The 12,919-nt window shown below is 37.8% G+C and overlaps 1 protein-coding gene across 1 annotated transcript in view; it reads right to left on the minus strand.

The window, feature by feature from the left end:
• Positions 1-261: 261 nt before the first annotated feature.
• The window catches only part of LOC105535441 (chromosome unknown open reading frame, human C2orf69), a 15,739-nt gene continuing 3,081 nt past the window's right edge, over positions 262-12,919 (minus strand). Inside the window, exon 2 of the mRNA XM_011974550.1 lies at positions 262-3,461. Coding sequence (XP_011829940.1) covers positions 2,637-3,446 — 810 coding nt within the window. The 5' untranslated portion in view covers positions 3,447-3,461 and the 3' untranslated portion in view covers positions 262-2,636. The remainder of the gene's footprint in view (positions 3,462-12,919) is intronic.

Raw genomic sequence — 12,919 nt, forward strand, 5'->3', positions numbered from 1 at the left:
GTTCTTAAGAAACTGTGACTTTAAACAAAAGGACAAACAGCAGGTCCTCAACATTTTGTTCATTGTCATCTAGTTAAAACAATGAGAAAAAAATTGGTTTTGTTATATTGCTTCAAGTCCCAGTTTCCAAGAACCTACTGATACGTTAAGTGAGGACTTACTGTATACAAACCCAACCTAGCAGGGTAGACAGAAATGGCTTCCTTTTAAATAATCTGAAGTTTTAACAATGCTAATAATATAAAGCACATCCAAACAAACTTCTGTGGATGATCAATTTTAATACAATTATACATTCATGCTGTGGTGGTAACAACTTTCACATTATTTGTAGGACTACTTTTCTCAACTCATGACAAAGGCACAAACCAAAAGTATAAATTAACATTACAATAAGTTTTACATGTGGACAAAGGACCAATCTGAAATATTAAATAGAAAATATCTGAATATGGATCAATTTGAACATATTTTCATTCCAGAAAATATTTTTTCTTTTCAATATTGTCTCATTTTGCTATGATGGCAGTTTTGGTGCCTGGTGAGTTACTCTTAATATCCATCAACATGTAACATTTATAATTAAGCATTCACATACTGGATAGACAAAGAACCCAGATTTTTAAATACGTCTGATTTTTTAAAAAATATTTTATTTTTAAATGAATTCTGCTAAATGTCTTTTCCATTTCAGTTAATCATGTGAAAATAAATGCTTTTTCTTCCCCTTATAGAATTCGGTAACTCAGCTACTTTACTTTAGATACGTGTGAATTTAACCAAGGATTATTAAACAAATAGAAAAAAAGCCATCCAATCATAGTGCTTAAAGGCAATGTAATATGTAAAATGTTAAAATCAGGCTGATTTATTTCCTTCATGGGAATTTTTGGTCTCAAAAGAAACAGGAGGTATTTAAAGAAACTGAAGCAACATAATACTACTTTGTCTTTAAAAAAAAAGAAACCATTTAGCGATGCTGTTCTGCAGTTTATAAAATTAAGTGTTAAAACACCAAAAAGATGTTATTTTTAAGCATTTGTTAAGAATTCTTTCTCATGAGTCTCCGAATATTTGGAATGTATTTATAGAGTTATTAAAATATAATTCTGGGAAGAAACCAAGAAATTAACATTTTTATTCTATATGGCTTTATAAATCTAGGTCTTCTGGGTCATTAAGGTATTAAGCTTCAGTGTCTTTTTTTTTTTTTTTTAAGTCCTAAAGCAGCATGTTACTTCCCTGCTATTTCATGACCTGCAAAAGCTAATTATTAATAAACAACAAACTGCTCACCTTTTACTGTAATCACCCAATTACAATGTCAATGTTGGTTGACATTCATTAGATCTGGATTTCTCAAAGTGTATTTATCTAGGTCAAGAAAAACGGGCAGAAGGAAACTTCACCCAAATTATGTAGCAGTGTTAAGCAAATTCAGTTTTTGAGCCAAAATTAAATCATTTGTGTCTTCAAACTTTCCCTTGTAACTTTTCTTATAGCAGTGTAATTTTGCATTTTGGCCAAAGAGAGCTATTTTCTTTTGGCAGACAAAATCATGCTTCTGGAGAAACACTGACTTAGATCTATGGAATCTGTTTCCTTTTTAATAGAGCTCTAACAAATAGAGCTTTATATATTTATTTTATCCAAGTTGATCCTTTCAAAAAGACTGATTAATGAAAAATTTGAAATTTGCTCTGTAGTACATTTTTATCCAATATACATAAATATGCTCAATTTAAAGCAATTTTCCAAAACAACTGGTTTTTGGCCAAGATTCAAGAAACCCCAGAATGTCTTATCCAAAATAATAAAAAACTGACAATTAAAAATTAAACAATAGTGCTTAAGTGTAATTTTGTTTCATTTTGTTTTAGAGATGAAGTCTCACTATGTTGCCCAGGTTGAAGTGCAATATCTAGTCTCAAACACAATCATGGTGACCCACAGCCTGGGCTCAAGCAATCCTCCTGCCTTAGCCTCCTGAGTAGCTGGAACTAAAGGCACACACCACCACACCTGGCTATGTTTTTAAAAACCACCTTTACACTACTGTACACTTTTGGACATCTGGAAACAAATATATGTTGACTCTCATGAGAAAAGTACTTGGTGACACATTAAAGAATGAGTCAAGGAGTTTACAAAAACACAAGAGGCAGGGTACAGTTATTCCAAAATGAGAGAAAACAGCATCGTACCCTTGCTTTTGTTTGAAGAGAAATGAAAATATTTCCACTTAAAATAGCTAGTTACTGTTAAAATGTCACCAAATTAGTTTAAAACATTACTCAGAAAAGCAGTTATTTCCAACAGTAACAATTTTAGTTACCTTTTATAAGAACTACGTTGTAACTTTCATTTTTAAGGGTCTTATATCTCCTCAGGATTATTACAAACCACCTTGTTAGATTTCAAATTAACTAATTCTAACTCAATCCAAATTAATAACTGCTCACATTCACAAGCAAAAAATACTATTGCACATTACACTCACATTTTAGGAATGTGTGCTTCCCCCCATACCCCAAAACTGACAATGCAGGTATGAATTACATCCCATAATCTGAATTTATAGCACTCAAAGTGCTTATGTTCTTCCAGTGAACAAGTTCATTAATATACCTGTAATCTCAAAATACTTCATGAACCCTGAAGTGATTCTCTATGGAAGGAGCTTCCTTTGTAAAATGAATTTGGCTAGTCACCTGCATACCAAAATCCCCAAGTATCTGAACAAATTTCTTGTGCTCCTTTCCAATCCAAGATCTCATTGGATCACGTACTTGGTAAGGTGTTACATGAGTGTGAACGATAATCCCTGTTTGTGCAAATTCTTTCAAGACTTCTGGATAAGTAACCCAAGTATTGCTTCCTCCAGAATGACCACCATCCAGCCAATACATTGTTCTTATGCTTTTGATAAAAGCATCTATGTTCTTGTCTTTCTTGGCTTCTTTCAATTCAAAAAGCAACTGATTCAAAACAACACAACCTTTACTGAATCCAATCAAAGTAAAAGATGCATCATTTAGTGATGGTGGATAAAAACTCATGGCAGATTCATCAGACTTTTCACAGGTCCTCACTTTTTCTCCCTGGCAACCATTCGTAGTATGAGAAGAACTGGATCTACAGTTAGATGCTATGGAGTCCTTATTCCAAACATTCAAACTTTTCTTTGATAAACTATTCTGACTTAAATTAAAAGCATTAACTAATAACATGTAAAGGTGCTTAAAAGCTCCAAAGTCAGTATTGTGTTCTGGGGCACCAAACATGTTACTTTTCACAAAATTGTCATAGCAGCTGAATTTGTGCAAATGCATTCGGGAACATTTTATCACCCAAATGTAACTATTGGGGAACCGGTGGGCTAAAATGGTAGCAACATTTTCTAGACTCCAGTTTTCCCATTGATAATTCTCAGGATGACGAGTCATAATTTCATGGTAATTCTGAAAGGTAAGAAAGATGAAATAAGTATTAAATACATATTTACATAAAATGATTTCCACAAAACAGTTTCCATTTTTATTGTGGAGAAAGGATGTTACAATGACCTATGGTTAATATACACTAGAAATGAAAACTATAAATTTGTCATTACTTTCTAGTAATAAGATTTTTGAACAAATTACTTCTTCAGTTTAAGCCTGAAATCTATCAAGAGACAAGGAAATAAGATATACCTACATGGAACAGTAAAAAGTTTTTAAAAATTTAATTTTGAAGAGTTATAGATAATGTTTAACAAATTTTATTTTAGTATATACATATAATCAATTTTCCTAACACATCAACTGAAAATATAAATTTGGTTCACTAGATAGACTTTCTGACCAACACAGAATCTTAAAATATTTCCCTAAGTTGCCATTCTATACCCCTCCCTCTTTGGATTTCTCTAGCAACCTGAAGAGTACATTCAATTTCAAATTTAGTATTATACAAAAGCTGCAATAAACATTATAGAAAACTCTTTGTACACATCTGTGATTATATCCTTAAATTCCTAGATATGGAAAAACTAGGTCAAAGAATATTTGTAATTTAAGTCTGGATTTCTATTCTTGCCTATTCATATCCTTTGCCCCTCATTCCCCACTTTTTGTGTGAGACAGGATCTCGCTCTGTCATCCAGGCTGGAGTGCAGTGGCATGATTATGGCTCACTGCAGCCTTGACCTACCGGGCTCAAGCAATCCTCCCTCCTCAGCCTCCCGAGTAGCTGGGACCACAGGTGCATATCATCACATGTAGCTAACGTTTTTATTCTTTGTAGAGAGAAGATCTCACTTTGTTGCACAGGCTAGTCTCAAACTCCTGGACTAAACCATCCTCCTACCTCATTCTCCCAAAGTATTGGTATTATAGGCATGAGCCACCATACCCAGCCTCCTTTGTCCTTTTGTATTTATACCTTATTTATAAGCATTCTATACATACTAACCATAACTTTTTGTTTAGGTCCTAGGATGTACATATAAACTGTTTTAATTTTACTCATACTGACTTTTTTTTGGGGCGGGGGGGAGATTCATTCAAATTTACTCATTTGTTCTATAAAATTTACTGGATACCTACCAGTTGGGCAGGGAACAAAAGAGACTAAACCCTTGTTCACATGGAGCTCACATTCTACTGCAGAGATACACACAACAAACAACTCCACAAGTAAATAGAGCAGCACTGTCCAACAGAAATAAAACATGAGCCACATTTAAAATTTTCAAGCGCCAGATTTTAAAAAGTAAAAAGTTAACAGGTGAAACTAATTTTAATTTCTTTCTTGAGCTAAATATATACAAAATATCACAATCTCAACATGTTACCAATATTAAAAATTACTGAAGGATCTTAACATTCTTTTTTCCTTCCTAAGTGCTTGAAATCCAGTGTGTATTCATACTCATAGTACATCTCAATTTGGATGCTAAATTTTCATCAGAAATACTTGATCTGAATTTGAATCTCATAAAATTTACAGCTGAAAAAGTAAACTCACATACCCAACTTGTTCCAAATATACTTAAAAGTTTTCCATGAACTGAACTGGGTATCCGTTTTTTAATATACATTTAAATTAACTGAAATTAAATACAGTTAAAAATTTCGTTCCTCTATTAAATTTAGTTCCTCAAGTGGACTAACAACATTTTAAGTAGTCAACAGCCACAAGTGATTAGTGGCTACCATATTGGACAGTTCAAAACATATTAGAATTATAGCTTGGAAACATTTCAAAAATATATATATATATATTAGATAGTAGTAAGTACAACGGAACATAATAAGTAAAGCAGGAGAAAAGGAAGACAAGGTTTTGGAGAAGGTAGAAAATTATTAGTTAACACAGAATGGTCAGGAAAGGCTTCTCCATAAAGTGATAGTTTTAAAGGACCTGAAGGAACTCAGAGAGTGAACCACGTGGGTATTTCAGGCAGAAGGAACTACAACTGCAAAAGGCCCTGAGGTGGGAGCTTGCTGAACATAACCCAGACACAGCAATGAGGTCAGTGTGGCTCCAGAGGAGTCAACAGTATCAAACGTGATCACAAAGGAGGGCAGAGAGATTGTTTAGGGAAGAGGAGAGGTGCTGACCAGGCTTTATAAGACACCACAAAGACTTTGCCTTTTGCTCTGAAAGGATCTGGAGCCAAGGGCTGATATAATACATGCTTTGAAAAGATTACTCTGGCTCCTAATAATGAAGGGGCAATAGCTGATGCAAGGAGACCGTTAAAAGGTTACTGAAATAAAATCCTGATAAGAGAAGGCAGCTTGAACCAGAGTAGTAGAAGTGGTCAGGTCCTGAATTTATTTTGGAGGTAGTGTCAACAGGATTTGCAGATGGACTGGATATAGAGAGTGAGAGAAAAATAAGATAAATGATGTGCGTTTTCCTAATTTCTAATGGTCATACACAGTATCTATCAGTTTTAAATACACTCTACTTTTGACCTAGTAATTCGAGAAATTTATCTCATTGATATACTTACATATATGCATAAATAAATATGTATAAGGATATTTATCTCTGCTTCAAAAGAATGAGGCAGCTCTAGGAGTACTCCTACTCCTATGGGTTGTAAAATAAGGGCTAAAAAATCCAGTACACTATGCAACCATTTGTATTTTTAAAAAAAGCCTGAGGCTGGGGGCGGTGGTTCACGCCTATAATACCAGCACTTTGGGAGGCAGAGGCAGGCAAACTGCTTGAGTTTGAGACCAGCGTGAGCAACATGTGAAATCCTGTCTCTATTACAAAAAAAAATATATATAAAAATTGGCAGGGTGTGGTGGTGTGCCCCTGTAGTCCCATATATATATATGTGTGTGTGTATATATATCTAACAGTAGCAGCCTTGGGGAAGGGAAGGGAAATGGGCAACTGGAGGGAATGGCGTGAAAGAATTACTTTTCAATGTAAAACCTTAAATAATCTGAACTTTTAGCAATATGCACATTTTCTCTATTTAAAAATTAAAACTAGTAAATACTACAAAAATTCAGTCTATATACAAAGGTATAGGTAAGATAGAAAAATCATCCATATAACCACCAATTAAAAATAATCATTATTAAAATTCTGATGCCTAGCAGTCCAGTTTTCTCTAGCATACACATATTCAAGTACGTATACAAGGGAGCATTCTTCTCCCCCACCAAGCAATAAGCTTATACATAGTTTTCACTTAAAAATATATTACAGGCATGGTTCCATATCAATATAGACTGGCATCATAATTTTTAAACATCTAAGGTTAATACTAATTTACACTTTCACTGGAATCATAAGAGTGCTTATTTTCCCACAAGTTTACCCATCCTTAATGCTAATGGCTATTAGCATCAATTTTTAAAAATCCTTGCTACTGTGATAAAATGATTTAATTTGCACGTTTTGATTTAATTTGCATGTTTTGATTTACTTTTGATTTAATTTGCATGTTTTGATTCCCAATCAGGTTAAACATTGTTAACTGGCAGTTTTCATTTTTCTTTTGTTAATTTTCTGTTCATGTCCTATGATAATTTTCCCACTATGATGTTCAATTCCTTCCTAAGTTATATTTCACTAATATTAGTAGTTTGAGCCATATATGTTAAAAATACTAATTCCCAGGCCAGGTGCAGTGGCTCATGCCTGTAATCCCAGCACTCTGGGAGGCCAAGGCGGGCGGATCACGAGGTCAGGAGATGGAGACCATCCTAGCCAACATGGTGAAACCCTATCTCTACTAAAAATACAAAAATTAACCAGGCATGGTGGCACGTGCCTGTAGTCACAGCTACTCGGCAGGCTGAGGCAGAAGAATCACTTGAACCCGGGAGGTGGAGGTTGCAATGAGCCAAGATCGCGCCATTGTACTCCATCCTGGGTGACAGAGCAAGACTCCGTCTGAAAAAAAAAAAAAAAGCGAATTCCTAGAAGGCCATCATTTGACCTTTTATGGATTCTGCTATTGCTTTCTGCACAATTATTTTATAATTAATGATACATACAATTATCATGAAATTATAGGCAGTTACATCTGGAACGGCTCATTTAAATCCTTTTTATAGTTAAGGAACCTGAGGTCCTAGAAACTACAGTTATTTATATATTTATTTAGTTAATGAGCCAAAACGAACCTAGATTTTATGACTCTCAGTTTAGTCCCTACCACATAGAAGGTGCTCTAAATCTAGAAAAGTGATATTTTCCTTGCTCAGCCCCGGGTTCCACAGTTAGAGGAAGTAGAATGCTTATTCTAAGGAACTGTATGCAGTAAAATGTAAAGATGGAATCGTTACTGTGTGTCAAAGCCCAGATCTGAGAACAATGGAAACACACTTTTATATTCTAAAAAGAGGCACCAGACACCCCTATACAAGTTACAAAAAGGTAGCCCAAACTGGTTCTGCAACCAAGGCTGTTACCCATGGCCAATCTACAGAAAAGGTTAAAGACTAAGGAAAGAGAGAGATTTCTTTCAAGAGAGTTTTTATCCTAGTTGGGAATGCAATGCACTATCCCCATAAGAGGTAAGGGGTGAAAGGCCATGCTTCTCATCCCCAGTGAGGCAGGCCACAAGAGAATCTCTTGAGAGTTTAAAGAATGCTTACTACTCCACAGTTAGATGCTTGCTGACCTGCAAAAACTCAGAGAGCCACTCCAAACTGTTATTGAAGTAAGGAACAAAGGATTTTTAGGAAATCTTGACATGTGTCTCCAAGAGTTTGTAGACAAATCATAGATTCAAACTAAGTGTTCTGCCCTTAGAGCAGAGCAAACTTCTGCTATGGTTTGAATGTGTCCACCAAAGTTCATGTTTTGGAAACTTAATCCCCAAAGCAACTATGATTAGAGGTGGGACCTTTAAGAGGTGATTAGGTCACAAGGGCTCTACTCTCATGAACGGATTAATGGTTCTTGATAAAAGGATGAATTTGGCCTCTCCTTCCCCTCCCCCACTCCCTAGTGCTCTCTTGCCCTTCTGCCTTCCACCATGAGATGACAGGGCAAGAAGGCCCTCACCAGATGCAGGCCCCTCCCAACCTCCAGAATCATGAGCTAAATAAATTTCTGTTTATTATAAACATAAAGGGCACATCTGAGGTAAGCAGGCTAGAATGACCAGAACAGAGTCCAGCCTAAGAGAGCTGCCTGATAAAGTACAGGAAGCTCCAAGGTACATGACCAGGACACACTACTTAGGGCATGATCATCTATAGATTCTAACCTTTAGGAAAGCAAAATTTTTAAAGAGTTAAAACTGGAATTGACTCAAATGTTTATGAGCTGCTGAATGGATAAACAAATTATGTATCCATACATAGAATACTACTCTGTAAATAAAAGGAACAGACTACTGGCTGGGCACAATGGCTCATGCCTGCAATCCCAGCACTTTGGGAGGCCAAGGCAGGAGGATCACTTAACCCCTGGAGTTTGAGACCAGCCTAGGCAACATAATGAGATCCTCGTTTCTACAAAAAATTTTATAAATTAGCCAGGTGTGATGGTGCATGCCTGTAGTCCCAGCTACTTGGGAGGCTAAGGTAGGACGATCGCTTGAGCCTGGGAGGTTGAGGCTGCAGTGAGCCATGATCACGCCACTGCATTTCAGCCTAGGTGACAGAGCGAGACCCTGTCTCAAAAAAAAAAAAAAGAAAAATGAAAAAAACTATGGATACAGGTAACGAGATGGATGAATTTCAAAAGTATTAAAACAGTGACACAAGTCACACACAAAAGACTACATACCGTATGACAAATTAACAAAATTCTAGAAAAAACAAAAACTATAGTGAAAGAAAGCAGATTAGTGGTTGGGAAAAGAAAACTGACCATAACAAAATTCTAGAAAAAGCACAAACTATAGTGAAAGAAAGCAGGTTAGTGGTTGGAAAAAGAAAACTGACCATAAAGGAGCACAGAGGTACTTTTTAGGAGAATGGAGATACTCTACAACATGAGTATGGTGGTTATATAATTCTAACACTTGTCAAAATTCACAAAATTGTACTCTTACTTAAAATACAAGGGCTGGGTGCAGTGGCTCATACCCGTAATCCCAGCACTTTGGGAGGCCCAGGTGGGCAGATCACTTGAGGTCAGGAGTTTGAGACCCGCCTGACCAACATGTGATATCCCATCTCTACTAAAAATACAAAAATTAATCAGGCATGGTGGCACATGCCTGTAATCCCAGCTACTCAGGTGGCTGAGGCACAAGAATTGCTTGAACCTGGGAGATGGAGGTTGCAGTGAACCGAGATTGCACCACTGCACTTCAGCCTGGGCAACAGAGCAAGACTCCGTCTGAAAATATAATGATAATAAATAAATAAAAATAAAATAAAGGGGATACATATAATTATATACCCAAGTCTTTAAAAAGATAACTCAAAATGGAAAGCACCTACTTTAAAAAAATCTTGATCCCCCTTCAGAATCATTATTGCCAGATGAGAAAAACACAGATACCTAGAGAAATACAAAATACTATGGATATGAGGTTTGGTTGTGTCCCCACCAAAATCTCATCTTGAATTGTAGTTCCCATAATCCCCACATGGGAGGGACCCAAAGGAAGATAATTGAATCATGGGGGCAGTTACCCTCATGCTGTTCTGGTGACAGTGAGTTCTTACGAGATGGTTTTATAGGGGGCTCATCCCTCTCTTTGCTCTCATTCTGTTTCCTACCACCATATGAAGAAGGGCATGTTTGCTTCCCCTTCCACCATGACTGTACGTTTTCAGAGGCATCCCCAGCCCTGTGGAACTGTGAGACAATTAAACCTCTTTGCTTTATAAATTACATAGTCTTGGGTATGTCTTTATCAGCAGCATGAGAATAGACTAATATAGTAAATTGGTACTGCAGATAGTGGGGTGCTGCTATAAGGATACCTGAAAATGTGGAAGCGACTTTCGAGCTGGGTAACAGGCAGAGGATGGAACAGTCTGTAGGGCTCAGAAGAGAACAGGAAAATGTGGGAAAGTTTGGAACTTCCTAGAGACTTGTTGAATGGCTTTTGACCAAAATGCTGATAGTGATTTGTCTAGGCTGAAGTGCTCTCAGACAGAGATAATAAACTTCTAGGAACTGAAGCCAAGGTCACTCTTCTTATGGTTTAGCAAAGAGACTGGCAGCATTCTGCCCCTGCCCCAGAGATCTGTGGAACTTTGACCTTGGGAGGGATGGTTTGAAATGGAACTTATATTTAAAAGGGAAGCAGCACACAAAAGTTTGGAAAATTTGCTGCCTGACGATGCTATAAAAAAGAAAAATCCATTTTCTGAGGAGAATTTCAAGCAGACTGCAGACACTTGCATAAGTAACGAGGAGCCAAATGTTCATCACCAAGACAAGGGGAAAAATGTCTCCAGGGCACGTCACAGATCTTCAGGGCAGCTCCTCCCATCACAGGCCCAGAGGCCTAAGAGAAAAAAATGGTTTCCTAGGCTGGGCCCAGGCCCTTGCTGCTTTGTGCAGTCTTGAAACTTCATGCCCTGTGTCCCAGTCGTGGCTAAAAGGGGCCAACATATAGCTCAGGCTGTTGCTTCAGAGTGTGCAAGCTCAAGTCTTGGTGGCTTACATGTGATGTTGGCCCTGTGGGTGCACAAAAGTCAGGAACTGAGGTTGGGGAACCTCTGCTTAGATTTCAGAGGATGTATGAAAACACCTGGATGTCCAGGCAGAAGTCTGCTGCTAGGGTAGTATGGAAAAGAAATGTGGGGCTCTACATTTCCTCACTGGGGCACTGCCTAGTGGAGCTGAGAAAAGGGCCACCGTCATCCAGACCCCAGAATAGTAGATAAACCAACAGCTCGCACTATTTGCCTGGAAAAGCTGCAGACACTCAATACCTGCCATGAAGGCAGCCTGGAGGGGGGCTGTACCCTGCAAAGCCACAGGGGTGGAGCTGCCCATGGCCATGGGAGCCCAGCTCTTACATCAGTGTGACCTAGATATGAGACATGGAGTTAAAGGAGATCATTTTGAGACTTTAAGGTTTAACGACTGTTCTATTGGATTTCGGACTTGCATGGGGCCTGTAGCCCCTTTGTTTTGGTCCATTTCTCCCATCTGGAATGGCTGTATTTACCCAATGCTTGTATCCCCATTGTATCTAGGAAGTAACTAACTTGCTTTTGATTTTATGGGCTCATAGGTGGAAGCAACTTGCCTTGTCTCAGATGAAACTTTGGACTTAGACTTTTGAGTTAATGCTAGAATGAGTTAAGACTTTGGGGAACTGTTGGAAGGGCATGGTTATGTTTTGAAATGTAAGGACATGAGATTTGTGAGGGGCTAGGAGTGGAATGATATGGTTTGGCTGTGTCCCCATCCAAATCTCATCTTAATAGTAGTTCCCATAATCCCCATGTGTTATGAGAGGGACCCAGTGAGAGGTAACTGAATCACGGGGGAGGTTACCCTCATGCTGTTCTCATAATACTGAGAGAGTTCTCACGAGATAGTTTTATAAGGGGCTTCCCCCACTTTGGTCTCATTCTTCTCCTTCCTCCTGCCATGTGAAGAAGGACTCATTTGCTTCCCCTTCTGCCATGATTGTAAGTTTCCTGAGGCCTCCCAGCCCTGTGGAACTGATTCAATTAAACCTCTTTCCTTTATAAATTACCCAGCTTCAGGTATGTCTTTATTAGCAGCGTGAGAATGGACTAATATATATGGCCTTAGCTTTCTTGTAATTCAAATGATAAAGGACAAGTATAGAATTTTAAAAAAGGACATACAACAAAACATGACTGCAAAAGGAACATGAAGAAGTTAATAGGAATTAGGAGGACTTAAAATCATATGAAAAACCAGTTCCAATTAACACCAAATAATGAAACAGTATCAAGACAGGCGAAGCTTCAGGCCAGGTGTGGTGGCTCACGCCTATGATCCCAGCACTTTGGGAGGCTGAGATGGGAGGATCACCTGAGGTCAGGAGTTTGAGACCAGCCTGGTCAACATGGTAAAACCCCATCTCTACTAAAAATAAAAAAATAAAAAATTTTAAAAAACATTAGCCAGGCATGGTGGCACGCACCTGTAGTCCCAGCTACTCAGGAGGCTAAGGCAGGAGAATCACTTGAGCCTGGGAGGTGGAGGATGCAGTAAGCCAAGATCATGCCATTGCACTCCAGCCTGGGCAACACAGCAAGACTCCATCTCAAGGGAAAAAAAAAAAAAAAAGATAGGGAAAGCTTCTAATACTATCTTATAAAATTCTGTTTAGCCCTAATCTGTTCAATATTTATTCAAATTAAGAATAAGGCTATAACAAGAATGCTCAGCCAGGTGTGGTGGCTCACGCTTGTAATCCCGACACTTTAAAAGGCTGAGGCGGGAGGATCACTTGAACACAGGAGTGGGCAACACAGTGAGACCCTGTCTCTGTAAAAAATAG

The sequence above is a fragment of the Mandrillus leucophaeus genome, unplaced genomic scaffold, assembly GCF_000951045.1.
Source record: "Mandrillus leucophaeus isolate KB7577 unplaced genomic scaffold, Mleu.le_1.0 Scaffold146, whole genome shotgun sequence".
NCBI classification, from domain to species: domain Eukaryota; kingdom Metazoa; phylum Chordata; class Mammalia; order Primates; family Cercopithecidae; genus Mandrillus; species Mandrillus leucophaeus.